The 25499-nt window shown below is 51.0% G+C and overlaps 1 protein-coding gene across 5 annotated transcripts in view; it reads right to left on the bottom strand.

Annotated features, from left to right (window-relative positions):
- GTF3C5 (general transcription factor IIIC, polypeptide 5, 63kDa) overlaps nucleotides 1–23108 on the bottom strand; it is a 29716-nt gene extending 6608 nt beyond the window's left edge. The window contains exons 1-9 of one of the 5 annotated variants that reach the window (XM_011984659.1): nucleotides 22622–23108; nucleotides 13415–13634; nucleotides 11761–11959; nucleotides 4244–4439; nucleotides 3048–3152; nucleotides 1192–1306; nucleotides 650–730; nucleotides 332–429; nucleotides 152–172 (exon numbers count right to left, since the gene is read on the bottom strand). In XM_011984659.1, coding sequence (XP_011840049.1) covers nucleotides 152–172; nucleotides 332–429; nucleotides 650–730; nucleotides 1192–1306; nucleotides 3048–3152; nucleotides 4244–4439; nucleotides 11761–11959; nucleotides 13415–13634; nucleotides 22622–22801 — 1215 coding nt within the window. In that variant the 5' untranslated portion in view covers nucleotides 22802–23108. The remainder of the gene's footprint in view (nucleotides 1–151; nucleotides 173–331; nucleotides 430–649; nucleotides 731–1191; nucleotides 1307–3047; nucleotides 3153–4243; nucleotides 4440–11760; nucleotides 11960–13414; nucleotides 13635–22621) is intronic. The other 4 variants (XM_011984661.1, XM_011984662.1, XM_011984660.1 and 1 more) reach the window with 4 other exon arrangements.
- Nucleotides 23109–25499: the final 2391 nt, after the last annotated feature.

Genomic DNA, 25499 nt, shown 5'->3' with positions numbered 1-25499 from the left:
GTGGGGGCCCAGGCTCCCAAAGGGCTCGAGAAGGACAGCCACATGCAGCTCAGAAGGACAGCACCAGGCTTCCCTGTCTGAGACCTGTCACCACCTCTTTGCCAGATGTCCCCAACACACACAGCCTCGGGGCTTTGCACCGAGTTCTTGCCTTCAGTGTCTGAAGGCTGTGCTAAAAGCAGGCAAGGTGCCGAGGCCCCGGTGGGCAGAGCTGCCCTAACCACACCCCTCCAGCCCACCTATAGGGTGTCCGGCCCCGAGAGGGAGGTCCTCCCCTCTATTCCTGGCCTCCCCTGGGAGCCACTCTCTCCTGGGGCTCAGGGGCACCCACCTTGAGCTTGTACTTGCTGGAGGCTGGTTTCCGAGCACCGCTTGTCCCCGATGGGCCCAGGCCCTGCTTCAGGTCATGCATGGTGACAAGCTGGCTGGCTGCGTGGGGACAACAGCAGTGCTTGGCATGTGCAGGGTGGGGAGGAGGTATCTCTCCCAACCATGCCCTGCCCTCCTGCCTGCCCACCCCCTCCTGGGGGAGGAATGACTGGCAGAGCCCTGGAGTGACCCCCAGGAACTACCTCCCCATCTGGGTCCAGGTGCCCCGCCTTCCTTGGCAAATCACTCGTGACCCACAAAAGGCGCCTGGCACACTTACGTGTCTTCTTGACGGTGATGGGGAGGCTGTAGTTGTAGGTGCTGCGCTTTGCTTTGACTGGCAAGTCGCTGGGGGCATAACCTGCAGGCGAGGGCAAGCATGTCAGGAGGGTGGGCACAGGGCCAGTCGGGACACAGCACTGGCTTCACACTGGAGATGGGACTTGGGTCCACGGGGCCAGCTCCTGAGAGGGCAACTCCAGGCTGCCAAGCATGCCACTGCAGTCACCAACGCATCCCAGCACTTCCCAGGCGGGATGGACACGGATGCTCTCACCAGTGCCTGGCCTGTGTCACAGGACCATAGGGCACGTGGGGTCACTCGATGAGGGACTGTGGTTCAGAAACGGGGTGGTCAGTGGTGGGGCCAGCACAGAACTGGGACTTTCGTTTCCACGCCATTCTGCATCCAAGAGTCTCAGCAAGGGGAGCAAAAGGTTTTTTTATTCTCTCCAAATGAAAATATTCTTACTACCAAAGAGAATGCTAGAAACTGAAAGAGAGAGAGAAAGGCAGGAAGCAATGCTTTCAGGAGTTTTTTACCGTGTTTCATTCCACAGCGGATTCGGAAATCGAGGACTTGGTAAATCTTGGCATCAGGGTTTTTTCGGGGGTCATACCCAAATCGAATCCATAGGCTGCGCCAGGGACCTGTTATCTGGAGACAGAAAAGGTGAGAATAATGTGAGGCGAGGTGAAGGCCCCCAGGTCCCTGGGTGGGGCAGAGCCTACACCGAGGAAGAAGAGCTCAGGAGCTGGGGACAAGGCTCTGGATGCTCAGGAGCTGGGGACAAGGCTCTGGATGCCCAGGCCTGCTCTGCCACGTGCAGGCCCTGTCACCTTGGTGAGGGCACGTGGCCTTTCCAAACCTTGGTCTTCCTGTCAGATGGAGGGAACAGGAGCACCCTTTCCTGTGGGTTCTTTTATTTGTTTTTCCGAGAGAGGGTCTCACTCTGTTGCCCAGGCTGAGTGCAGTGGCACAATCACGGCTCACTGCAGCCTCAATCTCCTGGGCTCAAGCCATTCGCCTACCTTAGCCTCCCAAGTAGCTGGGACTATAGGCATGAGCCACCACATCCAGCTAATTTTTAATTTTTTTGTAGAGATGGGGTCTCACTATGTTGCCCAGGCTGGTCTTGAACTCCTGGATGCAAGCAATTCTCCCGCTTCAGCCTCTCAAAGTACTGGGATTCTAGGCATGAGCCATCATGCCTGGCCTCCCACGGTTTTGGAGAGGATTAAATGAGATAGCACCATGGAGCCTTTATCATGGTTCCTGGCACATATTAAGTGCCCAGTGTTACTACTGGCCTAATCGATGAGATGTCTTCTGTCCCCAAATGGAGCTTTTGAATGGCTTATGTCTAAAAAGCCAGTGCCAGCCAGGCGTGGTGGCTCCCGCCTATAATCCCAGCACTTTGGAAAGCCGAGGCAGGTGGATCACTTGAGGTTAGGAGTTCGAGACCAGCCTGACCAACATGGCGAAAACCCGTCTCTACTAAAAATGCAAAAAAAGAAAATCAGCTGGGCGTGGTGCCCCTGTACTCCCGGCTACTTGGGAGGCTGAGGCAGGAAAATCACTTGAATCCCAGAAGCGGAGGTTGCAGTGCACAGAGATCACACCACTGCACTCCAGCCTGGGGGACAGAGTGAGACTCCATCTCAAAATAAATAAATAAACAGACAAACAAAACAAACAAATAAAATAAACAGAATAAAATAAAATAAAATAAAAATAAGAGAAAATAAAGTGCCAATGCCAAGCAGCACAGGTGGTGCGCCTGAGCTGACAGTCCGACATGGCAGGAGGAATGAGTCTTTTCTGTGCCCTACTGCCTGTTGCAGACCCTCATGGTCATGTCTTACGCTGGCCTCCCCTAATGCTCTGTGAGGCCTCACGGTGGGGAAGATCCCTTTCCCACCAGCATCTTTGGGAACCTCAGTAATGACATCCATCTTTACATGCTTGTAGATCAGAGATGGATCTGCCTCCCACTGAACCCCACTCAACACAGGTGGAGGACGACACGGGGCCGCTGTGGTCAGAGGCTGGGTTCTGCAGCCCAACTGGCTGTGGAGAGCGTCCTGGACTCAGCGAGCTGAAACTTTTCCAGTTGGCTTTAATAAGCTGTCTTAGGGATGCTAGGATTGGGGGACCAGGACAGAGGGGAAGGAAGGATGGAGGTGCCAGGACGGGGGAGGTGCCAGGCTGGGGGTAGGGCAGGAAGGATGAGGGCCAGGTGGGTAGGAAGGGTGGGCCAGGATGGGGGTGGGGCAGGAAGGACGGGGAGCCAGGATAGGGGGTTGCCTGCTCTTACTGTGGCTCTAACACATTACAGCAGGGACCAGGGACCATATGGCTGGGAACCAAGGCAGGTGGGCAGGCAGCTGACACTTACCATGTAATAGGCTATGAAGGGAAGCAAGACCTTGAGCTTGTCTGGGTGGACGCTGATGTTGGCCTTGACAGCATTCCGAGACCAGATGGGACGGATGTCAAACAGCTGGGGAGGCCAAGGGCAGACAATGAGAGGAGCACCAGCAGCTTCCACCCTTCTGCCCTGAACTCCCCAACATGGGCTGGGCCCCAGGGGCCCCTCCAGAGAGGAGCTGGTGGAGGACAGGGGCTGGACACACAGGGCGTGGCCCTAGGACTTGCTGCACTCACTCTCTTACCCCGTCCCTCAGAAGCCTGGGCTGCACGCCCACCTGTGCCAAGTACAGTTGTGGGGCTGGGGCCCTGAAATGACCACAAGAGACATGGTCACTGTCCTCATACAGCCCACAGCACAGCGGGGAGCAGGGCTCGGGGTGGGGGACGTGCTAGAGTCCCAGGGTCCCCATGCTGCCCCTATCTACAGAACAGGTGCCTAAGGTGGGACATCGTCAGAGGTAAAGGGGACAGCCTGGCCTGGGGAGGACTGCAAAGGTCAGCGTGGCTAGAGTGTAGAGGGCCAGGGGACCGGGGCAGCGGGCCTCACAAGCCAGTTCAGGTCAGGAATGTGGGCTGTGCCTGGAGGGCAATAAGGAGCCACGGACAGTGTGCCCCAGTGACTGCTGGAAATCAACAAGATATCCACGTGGTCTCCCACAGGCACACTGTGTAAGGGAAGAGCCAGGCTCCAGGTGGCAGTGGCCTCACTATGAACCTGATGCTCATGCCAGCGGGGATGCAGGCCTCCACGGCACCTGCAAGTGTGGGGAAGGCGGGCTGCCTGGCAGCACGGCTCCAGATCTAACGGTAAGAAAGTGCTGGGCCTGGCACACTAGGTGCCCCACTGGATTTGCTGCAATGAGTGAATGGATGAATAAGAGTTCAGTGGATCCCAGAGCTCTACATGTAGGTCACAATTGAACAATGCACACATATTTTTCTTAAGAACTCTAAGAAGCATTTTCACCCTTGGGAATGTAAAACTTATACCGATATGGCCTTTAGACATAACATCTGAAGGTGAGAAGTTCCCATGCACTAAGGAATGGGGAAAGGTCGATGCAGCCAACCCCACAGCCAGGAACAGGGAGCAGCTGGGTAAACACGGGAGGTCAACACAGAGGCTGGAGCCCCCGGGGCCGGGCGCAGTGCAGGACTTGCCTTCCTCAGCTCCTCCTCTACCTTCCGGTCCACGGGGTTAGTGCAGACTCTCCTCCACGTCTGGGCTGCAGCCTCCAGTGGCTGCTTAGGCACCTCCTCATCCTCAAAGTTGACAAAGATGGCATTGTGGGGGCGCCGGGCCCTGCTCAGGCCAATTAGGTTCTCGCCGGAGATTGGGGGGTTGTTGTAGCCTTCCCTGGGGGCAGAAAGTACAGGTGAGAACAGGAGCACCAAGGCCATCCCAGGTACCCACCGGACCAGACCAGGCAGGGAGTCCAGAAGTCTGGCAAGACCCGCAGCCACTGTGTGCCTCTCCCTGGACGTCTGTGCTGGGAAAGGACCCCAGAACTGGCTGCTAAAGGAACCTGTATTCACAGAGGAAGAGATGCGGCCACAACTGCCTATGACAACTCAGAGAAGCTCCGGGGCCTGCAGCTCTCAAGCTGGTGAAAGCCCAAAAGGTCCTAGAGGCTGGAGTGCAGGAAAGGGCACCTGTCATGGGGCTGGTAGCCCCACAAGTGCACTGAGTCAGGTGCAGCACTGTCCAACCAGTGAAAAACTGGACAGAGTCTAATGTCCAGCAGCTGGCAATGGTGAAATCACTCAAAGCACAGCTGCATGAAAGAACATGATCTACTGTCAAAACAGGGACAAGAGCTGCACTCACTGACATCTGCTTACACGCAATTCACTTATTTAATGCTCAAAACTAATCATACAGAGAAAGGACCATTTTCTAATACAGCAGCGGAAACCACAGGGACTGGGAAACTTGCCTAGAGACAGAGCTCCTGGGAAGGAGCTGGGACTCCCATCCAGGAGCCTGGCTGCAAAGGTCCCATCACACACCTGTCCTGCCACCCAATAGAGCATGACTCTTTGGCTCACAAGCATCTCGACCACATGTAGGTGAATGAACAAAGGACTTCACCAAATGGCATTGTCATAAAACACAGGGGTTAAAGCCAAGGGTTCCATTTGTCCCAACACGTAGAATATCCAACACCAAGAGGGAACCCCAATATCAACTACGGACACGGGGTGACCATGTGTCAGCATAGGTGGATCCACTGTTAACAAGTGCCCCACTCTACTGAGACGTTGATGATGGGGAAGGCTGTGTGTGGGGGCAGCTAGGTGGCATATGAGAAATTGCTGTGCCTTCTTATTTTGCTGTGAGTCTAAAATTGCTCTTAAAAAATAAAGTCTTAAAACACACACACACACGTACAAAGCAGAGATTCTAGAACTACCTCTGTGTGCTGGCACAGAACACCCTTAGGTAGACATTTCTCAAAATATTTGTAGTGGTTACCTCTTTAAGGTTGGACACCAAACTTACACAAGAGCAGGCAGAGGCCGGTGTCAAGAAACCCCATGAGCCCGCTATCAGTTTCAACAATGATCACCACGTGGTCAATTGCATTTCATCTGAACCTCCACCCAACCCACCATTTTGAAGTACATTTTAAAGTAGGTCCTGGACATCATAGAATCCATTTGGGTGATTACTACCTTTTAAATTTGTTTCCATTTTACCTTAGTTTTCTACATGAGTACATATCATCTGCACACTTACAAAGAGTAATAGTAACTTTCACATTGTGAAACAAAACTAGAAAGACGGGATCAAGTCTGGGCCTTCTTTTTAGAATGGCTGCGTTAGAAACTGCACGGGACAGATCAGCACTATCCTGTTTTCAAAGATGCCCCCAAGGAAAACCGGGTGGCCATCTGCAAGAGCAGCCCTTCTACGCCCAACCCTGTAGGGAGAGGCTGTGCAACCAAGGCTGCACCCCCAGCCCGCTCCCCGGGGTGGCCTCAGGCTGTGGTCTGTGTCACCATGATTCTAAGCAGGTGGGGAACTGCTGGCAGGGGTCGAAGGGTGCTGATGGCAAAGTCAACAGGACCACTTTGGAGAGTCCCTGAGGAGCAGGAGGGACCCACCATCCTCCAGTTAGGAGAACCCCATCAGGCCAGTCCAGCAGCCTGTGCTTGCCCACCTGGTTTGTGGGAAGCTCAGTGTCCCCAGGAAGGGGCCAAGGAGGCAGTGGCTAGGCCTCCTCCCTGCCAGTCCTCACGCACCCAGTAACGTCAGCAGGGCAGGAGAATCGACAGCAGCCCTGGGAGAAAAGGCAGGTTCTTTCCAGGTGCTGGAAACCGATAAACCACATGGGGAGGAAGGGGGCCTCGGGGCCCGAGGGCAGCTGGCCCTCCTCCCTCATTTTACCCCAGGGGCTTGAAACAGCTTCCCACTGGCCCGCAGGGCAAAGCAGACGCTCAGATGCTGCTGCCACCTAGTGCCAGGGGCGGCAGTGCAGACAAGTGCTGTTTTCATTTTTTTGAGATGGAGTTTCGCTCTTGTTGCCCAGGCTGGAGAGCAATGACCCGATCTCAGTCCACCATTTTAACTTCCACCTCCTGGGTTCAAGCGATTCTCCCGCCTCAGCCTCCCAAGTAGCTGGGATTACAGGCATGCGCCACCATGCCTGGCTAATTTTTTACATTTTTGTTTTGTTTGTTTGTTTGTTTTTGAGACAGAGTCTCGCTCTGTCGCCCAGGCTGGAGTGCAGTGGCGTGATCTTGGCTCACTGCAAGCTCCACCTCCTGGGTTCACACCATTCTCCTGCCTCAGCCTCCCAAGTAGCTGGGACTACAGGTGCCCACCACCACGCCTGGCTAATTTTTTTATATTTTTTAGTAGAGACAGGGTTTCACCGTGTTAGCTAGGATGGTCTCAATCTCCTGACCTCGTGATCCACCTGCTTCTGCCTCCCAAAGTGCTGGGATTACAGGCGTGAGCCACCATGCCTGGCCAATTTTTTATATTTTTAGTAGAGACGAGGTTTCTCCATGTTGGTCAGGCTGGTCTCAAACTCCTGACCTCAGGTGATCCACCCACCTCGGACTCCCAAAGTGCTGGGATTACAGGTGTGAGCCACCGTGCCCGCACTGTTTTCTTTTATATATTTTTGTTTCTGACAAGAGTATGCTGCTTGTGGTGAAGACAAAATAAACAAAAAAACACTTTTTTTTTTTTAAAAAAACAGGGTCCCACTCTGTCACCCAGGCTGGAGTGCAGTGGCACAATCACAGCTCACTGCGGCACTGACCTCCCAGGCTCAGGCCATCCTCCCATCTCAGCCTCCCGAGTAGCTGGGACCACAGGAACACGTGCCACCACACTCGGGTAATTTTGAAAAATTTGTTGTAGACACAGGGTCTCACTATGTTGCCCAGGCTATTCTCAAACCTCTAGTCTCAAGAAATCCTCCCACCTCAGCCTCTCAAAGTGCTGGAATTACAGGCATGAGCCACTATGCCTGGCCAATAAGTAACTTTAAAAAAATAGGCTGGGTGCGGTGGCTCACACCTGTAATCCCAGCACCTTGGGAGGCTGAGGCAGGCGGATCACCTGAGGTCAGGAGTTCGAGACCACCCTGGTCAACATGGTGAAACCCTGTCTCCACTAAAAATACAAAAATTAGCTGGGTGTGGTGGGGCACACCTGTAGTCCCAGCTACTCTGGAGGCTGAGGCAGGAGAATCGCTTGAACCCAGGATGCAGAGGTTGCAGTGAGCCGAGATCGTACCACTGCATTCCAGCCTAGGCAACAAGAGGGAAATTCCATCTCAAAAAAAAAAAAAAAAAAAATCATGTCACCCCCTGCTTCAAATTCTTACGGTGAGTACAATATACTTACAGAAAATTGTATCATTCTACATGCAAGAGATTTCTGCAGGGAGGCAAAGTGACTCGATTCTTTTTAGTTAATACATTTCCACAGTGTTTTGTTTTTTTCTAACCGGTACAATTTATTCTTACAATCAGAAGAAAGCAGAGGGTGGTGGCGGTAGGGGATGTTACAGACTAGGGGACAGCAAACAAAAGAAACGTGTGTGGCCCTGGTTTGGCTCCTGAGTGGCTTTTGAGACAATCAGGAAAAAGTGAACAAGGACTGGGTGTGGGTGATGTGGGGGAGTGTTGTTAGCTTTGTTGGGTAGGGGACGGGTATGGCAGGTCTGTCTGAAACACCAGTCTTCCCTGGTGGAGATCCGTGCTGCTTGTTTCTGAAGGCAGCACTGTGCCAATGGGAGTGGAGACCGGCAGAGTGTTGCTCACTGGACGCTGGTGATGGGCATGTGAGGGCCACTAGACAATTCCATTCTCTCTACGTTGAGGTGTGTTTGAACCTTTCTGCAATGCTTTTCTGGAGGCAGAGAAGAACACACTCTCTCCTAAGGATGAAGCCTAGGCACCGGTCTTCACTCCCCACCCCCGTTCCCTGGCTCACCTGCTCTGGGGCACAGCAGCCTGCCCAGCCTTCCTTTGCATGTGCCAATCCCCTGGTCTGGAAAGTTCTCCCTGGATCTTCACCTGGCTGGCTCTGTCTCAGCTCCAGATGTCAGTTCCTCTGAGGGCCCTCGCTGTTACCTGTAGCCCCAGCCCACTCCCCATGACCTCCTTTAAGGCTCCCCGCCATGTAATTATGCTCCGTCTAGCTCCCCGCCCCTGCACTGCACCCCAGCTGCCATGTCGTCCATGGACACCAGGCTCCAGGGAGTGCCCTGGGCCACCACAGGTGCTCAGTCAGGACATGTTAAAGGAAATACGTAATGAGGAATGAGAAGGCCCTCCCACCCCTTCAGAGAAAACTGCTGAGCCCCAGATCTTCCAGACTTTTCTAGGCTTCTGTTATCAGACCACCATTTACTTTTATCCCACAGAATCTGGTCTTACACCTGCCTTTGTCATAGAGCAAGGGAGGCACCTGGGCATGGGTCCCATCAGTCCACAGAGTCCACTCTTTTTTGTTTGTTTGTTTTTTGAGACAGGGTTTTGCTCTGTCACCCAGGCTGGAGTGCAGTGCTGTGATCATATTCACTGCAGCCTCAAAATCCTGGGCTCAACCAATCTTTCCACCTCAGCCTGCCCAGTACCTAGGGCTATACAGGTGCACGCCACCATGCCCAGCTAACTTTTTCAGTTTTTTTGTAGAGACAGAGTCTTGCTATATTGCCCAGGCTGGTCTCAAACTTTTGGCCTCAAGTGATCCTCCCGCTTTGGCCTCTCAAATCACTGGAATTACAGGTGTGAGCCACTACACTAGGCCCAAGCCCATTCTCTTGAGGGCTGCATTTTTGGAAGCTTAAAACATGCTATGGAACAATTCTTCAACAAACACCATCACCTCTGGGCCAGTTTTCAAAGTCCTTTTCAGACTGGGCGCAGTGGCTCACGCCTGTAATCCCAGCACTTTGGGAGGCTGAGGTGGGCAGATCACTGGAGGCCAGCAGTTCGAGACGAGCCTGGCCAACATGGTGAAACCTCATCTCTACTAAAAATACAAAAATAAGCTGGACGTAGTGGTGAGCACCTGTAGTCCCAGCTACTCAGGAGGCTGAGGCTGGAGAATTGCTTTAACCCAGGAAGCAGAAGTTGCAGTGAGCCAAGATCATGCCACTGCACTCCAGCCTGGGTGGACAGAGCAAGAGTCCGCCTTTCAAAAAAAAAAAAGGCCCTTTCATTTTGCTCGTCTGTTTGCAGTAATCTTGCTCCCCTAAATCTGCGTGGGGCCCATGGATACTTGCTGAGTCCCTCTCACTGGCCAGGCTCTGTTCTGGGCACCGGGGCTATGACAGAGACCAAAGAAGGCCAAGTCGCTGCCTCTGGAGAGCATACATTGAAATGCAGTTTTTTTTTCATGTTGTCTTTTTGTGTGTAATTTTAGAAAGTAGAGCATACAAATCAGGACACCGTGGCACTGGGCCATGAGCAAAGCCTGCAGAGCGGGAGAGACCGGGGCGGTGCTGCCCGTGGGACCTGGCACTGAGCCCACGTCTCAGCTTCCTCATGTGTATGATGCGGGTGTCAGGAACCCTGCGGAATTGCTCCCAGGCTGGGGTGAGATGCACTCACAGCGCTGCTGCACAGGGATGTGGAATAACTGGCAGTGAGGCTGGTCAATGTTATTCATCCCCAGTTGGGTATTTTTTTTTTTTTTTGAGACGGAGTCTCACTCTGTCGCCCAGGCTAGAGTGCAGTGGCCGGATCACAGCTCACTGCAAGCTCCGCCTCCCGGGTTCACGCCATTCTCCTGCCTCAGCCTCCCGAGTAGCTGGGACTACAGGCGCCTGCTACCACGCCCAGCTAATTTTTTGTATTTTTAGTAGAGACGGGGTTTCACCGTGTTAGCCAGGATGGGCTCGATCTCCTGACCTCGTGATCCGCCCGCCTTGGCCTCTCAAAGTGCTGGGATTACAGGCGTGAGCCACCGCGCCCGGCCCCCAGTTGGGTATTTTCAAACTTGTTTTCCTCATTTTGTTTTCATAGTAGTCAATCTTGGATTTTATATAAAGGAAATCCTATTCTTTTATGTCAATGTGTGGCATTTGACAATTTGAACATTTGACAATGCCCAGGCCTGCCTTTCCAACAGCCCCAGGGGTCTCTAATTATGTCAAGAACTTCTAAGTTACAAAATTCATTTCATCTGAATTGCATGTGGGCTTGGGCAGGCTGTGCACATGGGAGGTGTAGCGGGTGGCAGGGGGTGGCAGTGGCTGCACTATGAGTCACGGCCATTTGGCTTTTCATAGCTCTCCCTGTAGGAGAAACCCACTACTGATGAGAGAGAGAGTGAGCGCCTGTCCTCAGGAGAGGCACCATATTCGGGAGGGGACACAGACCATAACCAAGTACAGAGCAGGCGAGAGCTGTGTCGAGTCACAGACGCCTTGAGCAGGATGGCACTGGGCGATGGGCAGGGTCAGGGGTTCCATGAAGTGACCTCTAGCCGCACAGGGCAGACCAGTAAAGCGTAAACAGCTGGGGTGAAGTGGGACCGAGGCTTGGCAGGTGAGTGTGGCAAAGAGAGGAGGGCAGGGGAAGGACAGATGATCAAGAGGCTGTGAAATCTCTGCCAGGGACAGGGACGGTGAGGCTATGGGGAGCAAAGGAGGTAGGTAAGAGCTGGGGTCAGAGAGTGGGACGTTCCCAGGTGGCTTGCTTAGGTAGTGTCATTCCTAGTGACAGCAAGGTCCAGAGACTGGCTGGTCAGCCATGACCAGGGATTAAGCCAAAGGCCATTTCTCAGCAGGAACCCACATGTCCCACAGTCATGTTTTTTGCCCTGTCCTCAGGAGTGAGGCCAACCTGGTGATCACACAGGCCACTGCTTACTAAGGCCGTGTTCTGTACTCAGCCCTGTGCCGAGAACTGCACGCGCTTTTTAAATTCAATCCCAATACCTCTGTTGGGTAGGTACTACTATCATCCCATTTTCTTTTTTTTTTTTTGGAGACAGAGTCTCACTCTGTCACCCCGGCTGGAGTGCAGTGGCGCAATCTTGGCTCACTGCAACCTCCGCCTCCCGGGTTCAAGCGATTCTCCAGCCTCAGCCTCCTGAGTAGCTGGAATTACAGGTGTGCACCACCACACACAGTGCATGAGCCTCCGCACCCAGCCCATCCCATTTTCAGGATGGAGAACTGAGGCCGCATGGAGAGGGGCCTTACCGGTGCTGGGTCTCTGGTCGGTAGAAGTAGTCCACCGGAGCGTCCAGCCGGGAGAAGATAGGCGGCGGGATGTAAAGCGGCAGCTCCTGGTGGAAAAAGGCCTCCTTCTCGGGCCGGAGCATGAGCACCTTGTCATACATTGACGTATGCTTGCCGCCTGCTTCCGTATGCACGGCCAAGTACTGGAAGTCAGACATCCCTAGAAAGAAAGGTGGGCAGATGGCAGACAATGAGCCCAGGGATACCCGTCTGGGAATGGGCAGCTGCCACACACCGACACCCATGTCTGCTTAGGGAGGTGCTGAGTGGGCCTTAGGGTGGAGGCTGCAGGGTGAGGGTGGCAGGAAAACACACCCTTCCCAAATGCTTCTGCAAAGTTGGCTCGATGCAGTCTAAGTCACTTACATAAAAATTATTTTGGGGAGGTGGGTAGCTACATGACAGGTGAGGATGGAGTCCAGGTCAGTGCTTCTTAGACGTATGTTACTTTTAACTCTAAAAACTGCAATTACCTTCGCACCAACCTAATAACATGCACATGAATCACCCGGGATCTTGCTAAATGCAGGTTCTGACATGGCGCATTTCTACCAAGCTCCCAGGTGAGGCTGATGCTGCCAGTTCAGAGACACACACTGAGCAACAAAGTGCTGGTTCAATTCGATAAAAAATACGATGTGTAATGTTTTATGAATCACTTGGGAAACCTTGTCCCAGAAAGGACAGCCCTCTTTGGTGAATGTCATGAGCCACCAGAATGACTGCCACTGAAAATGCCCAATCCATGGGACCCCAGGTCCTGCTTCTCCTTTATTTCACTTTCTTCTTCCCCTCTTTTCTCTTTCTAGTCCTCTTTTCCCTTCTCAATCTTTAAACTCTTCAGATTCTGCCTAGACCTGCAGCTGTAACTCAGCCATCTCTAAGGCTTGATAGTAATATGCCAGGCACCTCCTGTGGTCCAGAGCCTGGCCCATTCACGGGCACTGCCTCCCTGAATCTTCACAAGGGCCTAAGGAGCAGGCTCTGCAGCCCGCACTGCACAGACAAGGAAACTGAAGCTCAGGGAAGCCAAGCCACCTCCCAAAGAAACTGGCAGGGCTCAGGCAGGCACAATGCCAGAGTCTGTGTCTTTCTCACTCCCGTCTCCCTCCTTTGCCTTATTGCTTCCTCCCTGGGGTTCCTTGTAGGTGGCAAACCTGATTGAGGGCTCCACGAGGGACGTTCAACCTGCTGAGAGTTCAAAGGAGCAGGAGGTCTCAAGGGGCTCCGGCAGCTAGGAGGGCAAGACCAACAGCCGCCAAGACCAAGAGAAGGTTCAAAACACTGTGGTGGGGGAAAGACTGGAGGAGGTCTACTGACCAGTTTTATTTGGTCCCATACAATGGTTTCATTAAACGTTAGGAGATTTCTAGCTTAACAACGCTGATGATTGGCAGCAATGAGCCCGTAGTCTCTGGGGAAGCGCTGGCTGGAGGGAAGAAAGGCTGCCTCCCAGATGGGGCCTGTGCCCTGCTGTGTCCCCACAGCCTCTGCTCTCCTGCCTGGGCATATCCTGGCCCCCTTCACTGATGCAGATGACCCACATGGCCCCTGCAGGCAGCTGGGATGGCCGGCCCTGAAATAACTAGACACTGCAAGAACAGATTTCAGTTACCCTGAAATTTGTAAATGGTGGAGATGATGCCAAGGATCTCCATGTCAAATGTGACCTCGGAGTGGGCCTCAGTGCCCAGCACCCCTTTCTGCCGCCTTGTTCTCTTCCTGATGCGGAGCAGCAGGCTGCTGGTACTGAAGCGGTTGGCGCACACTGGGTGGCAGTATGGGTCCTTGGGCCGGAAGTACAGCTCCAGCCTTTTGGTGGGGTCCGCGTAGATCTGTGGCAAGGCCAAAGGAGACAGAGTGAAGCAGTGACAAGCCAAGCAGCCAGTGAGAAGCTGCTCCTCTCTCAAAAAAAGTCTGACAGTGATCCAGGAAGGGCCAGGAGGCTCACGTTTCATTCTGGACTCTTAATTCCAAAAGGCTCATTTTTTAAACCCATGTATCTTAGTTTTTATCTAGTGGAGAAAATGAGAATCGTCTCCTTCCTTCTAAGAAGTTGTGAAGTTGGAGATGACAAGTGCCAATTAAGTAAATGCCATCACCCATCAAGTACCTGCTCAGTGTGGGGCGTCAGGTTGTCCTCTGGCCACACTTGAGGGGAGGTACTATCACCCTTATCTTGGAGGGAACTCAGGTTTGGTGCAGGGTGGAGTGGCTTGGCTAGGGCTACCTACTCTGACAATTACCCACCATAAAGGGTCTTGGTATTCAGTCTCATATGCAAATGTTTCGAGGTCCAAATGAGATTAAATCAATCAGTAACAAACATTTGGGCTCTGACTTGCTGTTACCTCTAGCTTTCCAAGCATATGAGACTGAATACCAACACCCTTTTGGGTTCCTCTCCTTAAAAACCCCAAGAATAGCATCTATGTCATAGGACTGCTACGGTTCAATATGAATAAAGCACAGTGCCTGGTGCCTAACTCATGGTAGACATTCAACATGTGCCACTTCCATCTGAATGAATACTTGCCCAATGCTGGGTCACAGTGAGCATCGGATGTGCACGTATGAAAGCACCAACAATGTGAATAGGGGTGAGGTCACCTACGTGCTGGTGAGCTGGCTCCCAACACCCAGCACAGGGTCTGGCCCTTAGGACATGATCAGGAACTACCTAGGGAGAGAATGAAGACGACTTTGTCCTCAGGAATCTCCTCCTCATGAAACACACACCTCTGAGTCCTAATGGGGTAGGAATGAACCCAAGCGTAGGCCTGGCACAGGGAGGTGCTCAAGAAACATGAGACTGAATGGGTAATGAAGGTCCCTTCCCAAAGTGCTCACGCTGTCGCTGGGTACACATGATCCCTGAGGTTAGCAAGAGGAAGGATTCTGTCAAAGCCATAAATCAAGCAAATAATATAAAAGAAGAAGCCGGGGGCGGTGGCTCACGCCTGTAATCCCAGCACTTTGGGAGGCCAAGGCGGGCGGATCACGAGGTCAAGAGATCGAGACCATCCTGGCTAACACGGTGAAACCCCGTCTCCACTGAAAATACAAAAAAATCAGCCGGGCGTGGTGGCGGGCGCTTGTAGTCCCAGCTACTCGGGAGGCTGAGCCAGGAGAATGGCGTGAACCTGGGAGGGGGAGTTTACAGGGAGCTGAGATTGCACCACTGCACTCCAGCTTGGGTGACCGTCTCAAAAAAAAAATAAAAAAAGAATAGGCCTAAAACCTATCATTGAAAGTCTCATTAGGGATGGGCTCCTTGAACCCTGTAATGTCCCCTTATCCCAATACTGCCTGTAAGAAAGTCAGATGGGTCATACCGACTAACGCAAAACCTCTGGGCCATCAACTAGATATTCCAGAATACTCACCCTGTTGTCCCTAATCCTTACACCCTCCTCAGCAAAATTCCATGCGACCATCAGTGGTTTATGGTCATATATTTAAAGGATGCTTTTTGGGCATGCCCCTTGGCTAAGGACAGCCGAGACATTTTTGCTTTCAAATGGGAAGATCTCCATTCTGGACAGAAGCAACAGTACCGATGGATAGTTCTCCCCCAAGGCTTCACAGACTCCCCTAACCTCTTTGGTCAGATTCTAGAACAAGTTCTAGAACAAATTTCTACCCCGAAACGCATATGCCTGCTTCAATACGTGGATGACCTGCTGGTATCTGGTGAAGCTATAGAACAGAGAGCTGCCCTGTCTGTCCACCTCCTTAACCATTTGCAAGCAAAAGGGTTAAGGGTTTCAAAGGGAAAGAGCTTCAATTCATAGAGCCAGAAATTAAATACCTAGGACACTTGATAAGTAAGGGCGAACGAAGGATAGGGCCTGAACAAGCTGAAGGGATTGTGTCCTTACCTTTGCCTAAAACTAAGCAGGAACTCAGAATAATTCCTAGGATTGGCTGGATATTGCCGCTTACAGATTGACTCAAATGCCCTAAACACAAAACCTTTATACCTAAAGCTTGCCTAAGAAAAGCCTGGCCCTCTTCTGTGGACCTCTGAAGAAATCCACTAGGTTGAAGAACTAAAACATCTGCTCATAACTGCCCTGTCCTAGCCCTGCCTTCCCTAGAAAAACCATCTCACCTTTTCATTAAACAAGGGGGTAGCTTTAGGGCTACTTACTCAAGAACATGGGGGTCACTGGCAACCTGTGGCCTTGCTGTTGAAAGTTTTAGATCCAGTAACCTGTGGATGGCTTGAACGTATCCAATCCATCGCGGCTACCACTTTGTTAACTGAAGAAAGCAGAAAGCTGATCTTTGGGGGAAATTTAGTTGTGAGCACGCCTCGTCAAATTAGAACTATCTTAAACCAGAAAGCAGGGAGACGGCTCACTGACTCAAACACTTTAAAGTATGAAGCCATCCTGTGAGTGAGATGATTTAACACCAACCTCTGTAATTCACTTAACCCACAAGGTTTCCTAACAGGGAATCCAAATCTAAAAGGACCTGAGCATGAGTGTTTAGACTCAGGCCCGATGTAAGGGAGACCCCTTTCAAAACAGAGCAGCACTTATTTACAGAAGGCTCTTCCGGGGTAACTGAAGGAAAAAGACATAATGGATATTCAGCAGTCTATGGGGAAGACCTTGCAGAAGGAGAGTCAGGAAGGCCGCCCAATCATCAGTAAGCCCAAACATGTGAATTGTTTGCAATGAATCAAGCCTTAAAGCACTTGCAAAACCAAGAAGGAACTACTTATTCCGATTCCAAGTACACCTTCAGGGTAGCTCATACATTTGGAAAAATTTGGACCAAACGAGGTCTCCTTAATAGCAAAGGCCAAGACCTTGTCCACAAGGAATTAACCACCCAAGTATTAGGTAACCTCCAGCTGCCAGAAGAAATAGCTACTGTCCATGTCCCAGGACACCAGAAAAGTCCTTCTTGTGAAAGTCGAGGGAATAACCTGGCAGATCAAAGAGCCAAACAAGCCACCATTTCCTCTGAAACGCTCACTTTTCACCTAACCCCTTGTCTTCCTCCCCTGACCGCAGTTTCCATCTTCTCTTCAACTGAAAAAGAGAAATTAATAAAAACAGGGGCCAAAGAGAATCCTGAAGGGAAATGGGTATTATCAGACCAAAGAGAATTGTTATCCAAACCCTCATGAGAGAAGTCTTATCTCAGCTGCATCAAAGAACTCACTGGGGACCCAAGCTGTGTGTGACGCAGTTCTCAGGGCTTAGGGATGTATAGGAATTTATACTCTGGCAAGACAAGTTACAGATAGTTGTCTAACGTGCAAAAAGACTAATAAGCAGACCCTAAGAAAACCACCCCTTGGGGAAAGGAGTCCAGGGTTAAGACCATTCCAAAGTGTCCAAATTGATTACACCGACATGCCCCCAATCGGTTGCCTGAAGTACTTATTAGTGATAGCAGATCACTTTACGCACTGGATGGAACCTATTCCCTTTGCAAGTGCAACTGCTAATAATGTAGTTAAAGCACTGACTGAGAATATTATACCCAGGTTTAATAGATTAATAGAAAATATTGATTCAGATAATGGGACTCATTTCACTGCACATGTCATCGAGAAACTAGCCCAAGTACTAGACATAGCATTGGAATACCATACTTCCTGGCACCCACTTTCATCAGGAAGATGGAGAATGAACCAAACTCTGAAGAGCCACTTAACCAAATTAGTCTTAGAGACTCGGCTGCCATGGACTAAATGCTTTCCCATTGCCTTGTTAAGAATCCGAACTGCCCCTCGGAAAGATGTTGGCTTATCACCTCATGAAATGCTATATGGGTTGCCTTACCTACACTCCACTGCTGACATTGCTACATTTGAAACAAAAGATCAGTTTCTCAAAAACTATAAACTTGGTCTATCCTCTAGCAGGACTAACGGCCTCTTAGCACAGATGCCACCCCTAGAGTTTCCAGCACACCAGCATCAGCCTAGGGATCACATTCTCATCAAAAGCTGGAAGGAGGGAAAACTCGAACCAGCTTGGGAAGGGCCTTATCTGGTACTCTTAACTACTGAAACAGCGATCCGAACGGCTGAAAAGGGATGGGCACACTACACGTGGGTGAAAGGAGTAACTTCCACAGACAGGGAAAAATGGGCTGTCACCCCAGGACCCACCCCTACCAAACGAACTAACCCTAAAAAGGGCTTAATAATCACTTGTTTATCTTTCCTTTTCTTTCCAACAGAAGGTCATCTTGTCATCAGTGTGACTCAGGCTAACTATCCCTTGACCCTTCAGTTTGATGCCTGTTCAGTTATCCCGTGCAGCTACGAACAAGCTCAAAGGCAGCTATCCAATGTAGGTAAGTATCTATGTCCATATCGCAGAGTCAAACAAGTATAAGTATGGAGCCTTAAAGGGCCCCTGTGGTGACTGGGCAAATGTTTGGTGGACCACTTAATATGGGGGGTGGACAGCCAACCCCCCTCCTTTAAATAAGCTGTGGAAACTCTTAACAAAAACTCCAACTTATCCATGGTTCCACTCCACCAAATTGTAAGCCACTGAAGCGTAACCCCTTATTGCTAATTACAGATAATCCCCAAACAATGGCCCAAGAACCCTCTGTATTTGGAGGGTATGGGTTAGGAGCAGATGTTACAGGGCGGGATCCCATAGGAACCCTCTCTCTAAGGTTGGCTGGACCATCGGCAGTTAAAAACAATGAAGAAATCCAGACCCAGGGTCCAAGGAACATATGGGACCCAACGCTCTCCCCAAACATATCAGGTCCAGCGTTCCCCTCCCATCTCCAGGACGACCCAGCCAAAGTAGCAGTTGTAGAAGTAAGAGACCTAAAGCAAACTCTAGCAACTGAAACAGGGTACGGAGATGCAGATGCCTGGATAGAATGGATTAAATATTTCGTCTGCACTTTAAACAAAAGCAATTGTTACGCTTGTGCACACGGTAGACCAGAGGTCCAGATTGTCCCCTTTCCTCTTGGATGGTCCTCCAGCCGAGCGGGCATGGGCTTAGCTAGCTCTTTTCCAGGACCCCACAGCCTGGGGTAACAAATCGTGCCGAGCTCTCTCTCTACCGTTCCCTGAAGTTCAACACCCTGCAGGTCAGCCCTCAAAGACTATCCAGTTTCTGTCTCCCAATGCCAATTTTATGTCTCTTGTGATGGAAAATTTGGCATTCCTTGGAGATCTAACAGGATGCAGTGAGCTTAAGCCCTTCCAAGAGCTTACCCATGAGTCTGCCCTTAGTCATCCTGAGCGCATGTATGGTGGCATTGTGGTGGACCATTACTGGATACTCTGCCAAGTAACTGGAGTGGCACTTGTGCTCTGATCCAACTGGACATCCCTTTCACTCTGGCATTTCATCAACCAGAAGAAGTAAAAACAAGGCAGTGTAGAGTAAGAGATGCCCCCCATGGTTCCTTTGACCCTCATGTTTATATAGATGCCATTGGAGTTCCCCGAGGGGTACCTGATGAATTTAAGGCTTGTAATCGAATAGCTGCAGGATCTGAGTCTATGTTTTTCTGGTGGTTAACTATAAATAAAAATGTAGACTGGATAAATTACATCTATTACAACCAGTAACAATTTGTTAATTATACTAGGGATGCTATCAAAGGAATAGCTGAACAACTAGGACACACCAGTCAAATGGCTTGGGAAAATAGAATAGCATTAAAAATGATACTAGCAGAGAGGGGTGTGGTTTGTGTCATGATAGGAACCCAAGTTGTACTTTTATCCCTAACAATACTGTTCCCGACGGAATCATAACAAAGGCACTGCAAGGTCTTACTGCTTTATCCAATGAGCTAGCTTAAAATTCTGGGATAAACGATCCCTTCACTGATCTAATGGGAAGATGGTTCGGCAGGTGGAAAGGACTTATGTCCTCGATCCTTATCTCCCTTGCCATTGTAATAAGCATGTTTATTCTCGTAGGATGCTGTATCATACCCTGTGCCCGAGGGTTAATACAAAGACTTATTGAGACAGCTCTCACTAAAACCTCCAATTTCCCCCCGCCTTATTCAGACAAACTTCTACTTTTAGAAAACCAAGAACAGCAAAGTCAAGACATGCTGAAAAGGTTTGAAGAGAAAGAATTATGAAAATCAAGAGGGGGAAACTGTTAGATATACTGAATTCTTCTTCAAAGGTTCAGCTTGTTCAACTCCTTTGTTCTTTGTTCTCCATCTTCAAAGCCTAACTTCCTTGTTCTTTGTGCCACCTTGCCCTTAGTTCCCCACTCTGTTTAACTGCCCTTCCCGCCCAAACTATTCTTCCCACTGAAATCGCTCATCCTGCCACTGTAACCCACACCACGGTTCTATCTGAAATAGCCAATCGAGATCAGCTTAGATTGGGTGGTCCAACTCCAACCAGTAGGGACAGGTCACAAAAACAGGGACTGACTGCGTTAGGGATGAAAACCCCTTCCAGGCCGGGCGCACTGGTTCACGCCTATGATCCCAGCACTTTGGGAGGCGGAGACCAGTGGATCACCTGCGCTCAGGAGTTCGAGACCAGCCTGTAGGATATAGTAAATTCCTCTCCAAAGATTTTAGCCTGTTACCTTCCTTTAAATTCAAGAGGGGGAAAATTAACAAATACAATGAGTTATGAGTTCCATTTCAAAGAACCAACATGTCAGTATGTCCAGCTTCCCTGTTCTTTGTTCTCCATTTTAAAGTTTAACTCTGGCTGGGCACGGTGGATCATGCCTGTAATCCCAGTACTTTGGGAGGCCAAGGCAGGCAGATCACGAGGTCAGGAGATCGAAACCACCCTGGCTAACACAGTGAAACCCCGTCTCTGCTAAAAATACAAAAAATTATCCAGGTGTGGTGGCGGGCGCCTATAGTCCCAGCTACTTGGGAAGCTGAGGCAGGAGAATGGCATAAATCCAGGAGGTGGAGTGAGCCGGGATCGCGCCACTGCACTCAAGCCTGGGCGACAGAGCAAGACTCTGTCTCAAAAAAAATATATATATATATAGATAGATAGATATTTATATATTTAATATAATAAATATATATAAATATAATAAATATATATAATAAAGTTTAACTCCTCATTCTTTACACCTCCTTGCCCTTAGTTTCAGTAAACAGCCCCTTCCTAGCCTCTATCACCTGCTCTGTCCTTAGTCATCCTTAGTCACCTGCTCTGTAACCATCCTTCCTGCTGAAACTACTCACCCCGCCACTCAGGCCCGTGTCCCTGCCCTCTTTGAAATAGCCAATGGGAATTAGCTTAGACTGTGCGGTCCAACCCTAGCCAATATGGGAAAGACACAGCAGTAGAGACTAGCTGCATAAGGGATAAGAACCCCTTCCCCTCCCTTGCCGGTGTGCTCTCGCCATTGCTTCATCAGCAAGACGCACCCTTCTATAGAAGTAAATTTGCCTTGTTGAGAAAACTTTTTGCCAGAGTGCTGATTTTTCTTTGTGGCACCCAAAATTTATTTCCAACAAGCCTGACCAACATGGTTGTGGGGAAAAGAGAGATCAGCCTGTTACTGTGTCTATATAGAAAGAAGTAGACATAAGAGACTCCATTTTGTTCTGTATTTGAGATGCTGTTAATCTGTGACCCTACCCTAAACCCTGTCCTTGCAAGAGACATGTGCTGTGGTGACTCAACGTTTAACGGATTTTGGGCTGTGAAGGATGTGCTTTGTTAAACAAGTGCCTGAAGGCAGCTTGCTGGTTAAAAGTCATCACCATTCTCTTAATCTCAAGTACCCAGGGACACATACACTGCAGAAAGACGCAGGGACCTCTGCCTAGGAAAGTTAGGTATCGTCCAAGGTTTCTCTCCATGTGATAGTCTGAAATATGGCCTCGTGGGAAGGGAAAGACCTGATCGTCCCCCAGCCTGACACCCGTGAAGGGTCTGTGCTGAGGAGGACTAGTATAACAGGAAAGAAGGCCTCTTGGCAGTTGAGATAGAGAAAAGCATCTGTCTCCTGCCTGTCCCTGGGCAATGGAATATCTAGGTGTAAAACCCGATTGTATGTTCTGTTTACTGAGAAGGGAGAAAACCGCCCCTCAGGGCTGAAGGTGCGACGTGCTAGCGGCAATGCTGCTCTTTATGCACTAAAAAGGTTTATGGAGATGTTTGCATACACATATCAAGGTACAGCACTTTTCCTTAAACTTATTCAGGTCAGAGATCTTTGTTCCTAAGTCTTACTGCTGACCTTCTCCCTACAAGGATCCTATTATCCTGCCACCTCCCTTTTTCTAAGATGGTAAAGATAATGATCAATAAATACTGAGGGAACTCAGAGACCAGTGCCAGCGTGGGTCCTCTGTATGCTGAGCGCGGTCCCCTGGGCCCACTTGTTCTTTCTCTATACTTTGTCTCTGTGTCTCACTTCTTTTCTCAAGTCTCTCGTTCCACCTAACAAGAAACGCCCACAGGTGTGGAGGGGCAGGCCACCCCTTCACATGGTGAAACCCCGTCTCTATTAAAAACACACAATTAGCAGGGTGCGGTGGTGTGCGCCTGTAATCCCAGCTACTCCCAGCTACTCGGGAGGCTGAGGCAGTAGAATCGCTGGAACCTGGGAGGCGGAGCTTGCAGTGAGCCGAGATCGCGCCACTGCACTCCAGCCTGGGCAACAAGAGCGAAACTCTGAAAAACAAACAAACAAAAAACCTTTCCCTCCTTTGTTCAGTTAGCTCTCGCAGCCGCCATAAGAGCGAGCAGCACCCTTCTACATAAATTTGCTAAATTTCCCTTGCTGAGAAATCATTTGAGTGCTCCTTTTCTTTGCGACTCCGAGCTCTTATTCCAACATGGACATTCCTAGCCCCTTACCCGGGAGACGCCTTCCTCGCCGCCCAGAGTCGGTAGCATCTTAGCCACATCACGCACCACGCCCGGGTACTCCACGCACACCATGCGTCGCTCCCGCCGCAGCTCCACGGGGACAGCAGCCCCCAGCCCCAGATCAGCCGCCTCCGCCGCCATCCCTGCGCGTCTGGCAGGGCCCGCCATGGTCCGTCCCACAAAGTGCTCCCAGAGGCCTCGCCTCAATGGTTCCGCGAAGGAATCGTTCCGGGCTCCCTCACCGTTCGCGACACCCTAACTCCCCGGGCTCAGCAAGACTCCAGAGCCTCCGGGGAGCACAGGGCCCATGGGCGTCCCCATGGCTTCGGGGAAACGACCGCTGTCTCTTCGACTTTTTATTTAAAATGAAGCGGGTTAGCGGACGGGGCGTGGCAAGCACCAGTCTCTCCTACTAGCCAGCGTGGGACCCGGAGGATAATAAAACACCACCCTCCCTCGACTTCAGCCAATGAGAGTCCGAGGGCCGAGCGAGTTTTTTTCTTAGCCAATGAGAAGTCCGGAGGAAGCTAGGTGCCACCTTCTCCTCCAGTTCCATACGTTTTAACCAATAAAGAACTAGAGTTTGACCACGTCCCTGCCCGCTTCTGGTTATTCCACCCAATGACAGCTCGGGGGCGGGCCAGAGGCAGACATCCGACCCGCCTGCTAGGGTGGGAAAGGGTCCCGGCTGAGAATCGGTTTCCGGGTCAGGGTCGACCTGGATTCTGTAGGTGTTGGCGCTTATTTTCCCAAGCTCTTGCAACCCTCTCGGGACTAGCTTTCTAACGGCGCCTGCTGGGGGCCTCGTGGAACTGGATGTGGAAAAGGCGAGCGCGGGGGAACTGTGCTGTAACCACTTGCCCCGCTTCCACAGAAAGCCCCGAAGCGCCGGCTTGGGGCCGAAGGCAGGCATCCGGCGTTCGTCTGTTAGGCAGGCAGACATTAAGCGTCTACTGTGTCCTGGGCCCTATTCGAGAACCAGCGGGGAGAACAGCGTCTGTCCGGGAGGCGCCCAGGGCTGCTGCGAAGCCCCGGAGCTGGGGGTGTGGCCTCTCAAACAGGGAGGAGATGAGGTCCGAGGCCGACCGAGGTCAGAGACCTTCACCCACGGAAGGGTCCGCCCGTCGGGCTGGCTGCTTCCCCGTGCCGTGGAGAGCCCCTGATGGTTTCTCTTTTTTTGAGAAGAAATCTCGCTGTGTCTCCCAGGTTAAAGTGCAGTGGCGCTTTCTCGGCTCACTGAAACCTCCGCCTCCCGGGTTCAAGTTACTCTCGTGCCTCAGCCTCGCGAGTAGCTGGGATTACAGGGGCCCACCACCATGCCCGGTTAATTTTTATATTTGTAGTAGAGACGAGGTTTCACCATGTTGGCCAGGCTGGTCTCGAACTCCTGACCTCAAGTCATTCGCCTGCCTTGGCCTCCCCAAGTGCTGGGGTTACAGGCGTGAGCCACCGCGCCCGGCCCCTTGAAGGGTTTTATGCGGAGCAGTGATCCCATTCATGCATTTGAAAGAGCTCTCTGGCTGTTGTGTGGAGAATAGATCAAAGGGGGCGAAAGTGAATTCAGATAAACCAGGCAAGAGATGAAGGGACTGGGTTTGAGGATATTGGGAGATGAGAATCATGGCCGAGCACAGTGGCTCACGCCCATAATCCCAGCACTTTGGGAGGCTGAGGCAGGAGGATCACTTGAGCCCAGGAGTTGGAGGCTTCAGTGAGCTATGATCACGCCACTTGCATTACAGCCAGAAATTAGTAAGAGCAAGTGACCCCTTGCTCTTGGCTATGGATACACCAAGTTTCTGAAGTGATTTTTTTTTTAAGACAGGATCTCCCTCTGTCACCCAGGCTGGAGTGTAGTGGTGCGATCCTGGCTCACTGCACTCCCGAACTCCTGGGCTCAAGTGGTGCTCCTGCTTCAGCCTCCCGAATAGTTGGGACTGCAGGCGTGCACCACCATACCCAACTAATTTTGCATTTGTGTGTGTGTGGCAACGGGGTCTGACTATGTCGCCTAAAGTCATTTCTTTCTTTTCTTTCTTTCTCTTTCTTTCTTCCTTTCTTTCCTTTCCTTTCTTTCCTTTCTTTCTTTCCTTTCCTTCCTTCCTCCTTTCCTTTCCTTTCCTTTTCCTTTTCCTTTTCCTTTCCCTTTCCCTTTCCCTTTCCTTTCCTTGACAGAGCCTCAGTCTGTCACCAGACTGGAATGCAATAGCGCAATCTTGGCTCACTGCAACCTCCAACTCCCTGGTTCAAGCGTTTCTCCTGCCTCAGCCTCCCAAGTAGCTGGGATTATAGGCATGCGCCACCATGCCCAGCTAATTTTTGTATTTTTAGTAGAGATGGGGTTTCACCACCTTGGCCAGGATGGTCTCGATCTGACATCATGATCCGCCCGCCTCAGCCTCCCAGAATGCTGGGATTACAGGTGTGAGCCACCGTGCCCAGCCTGTGATTTCTTAATCAGAAGAGTACCTGATTGCTCTTGATGGGTTTAAGAAGGCGGAATAAATGGCTGCATGAATTCAGCCCACTGAATACAGTCTGAAGTGTAACCTCAATGTGAAATGTATTGTAATTGGAAGGCTGGGTCAGGAGCCCCAAAGCTTTGAAAGAACACCTCCTTCTGAGAGTCCGGTGGGAAATCAACCACCAGCAGATGACGGATGAGCTGGAAGAACCACGTGTTTCCACAGGGAGCTGCACGCCAGGACCTGGTGGCCCCTGACCTGCCATCTCCAGTGGGGACCTGCACTTTGTGCTACCAAAGAGGATTCTCTGTAGGGAGGCCAGGATGACTCTCCAGAATTTACCATGCCTTGAGATGAAATTTCCTTTCAAACTTCTTGTGTCCTTTTGTCTTCATTCCATG

Source organism: Mandrillus leucophaeus, unplaced genomic scaffold (assembly GCF_000951045.1).
Source record: "Mandrillus leucophaeus isolate KB7577 unplaced genomic scaffold, Mleu.le_1.0 Scaffold271, whole genome shotgun sequence".
NCBI lineage: Eukaryota > Metazoa > Chordata > Mammalia > Primates > Cercopithecidae > Mandrillus > Mandrillus leucophaeus.
Note: the sequence above shows the minus strand (reverse complement) of the source record. Positions and strands in the feature narration are given on the sequence as shown.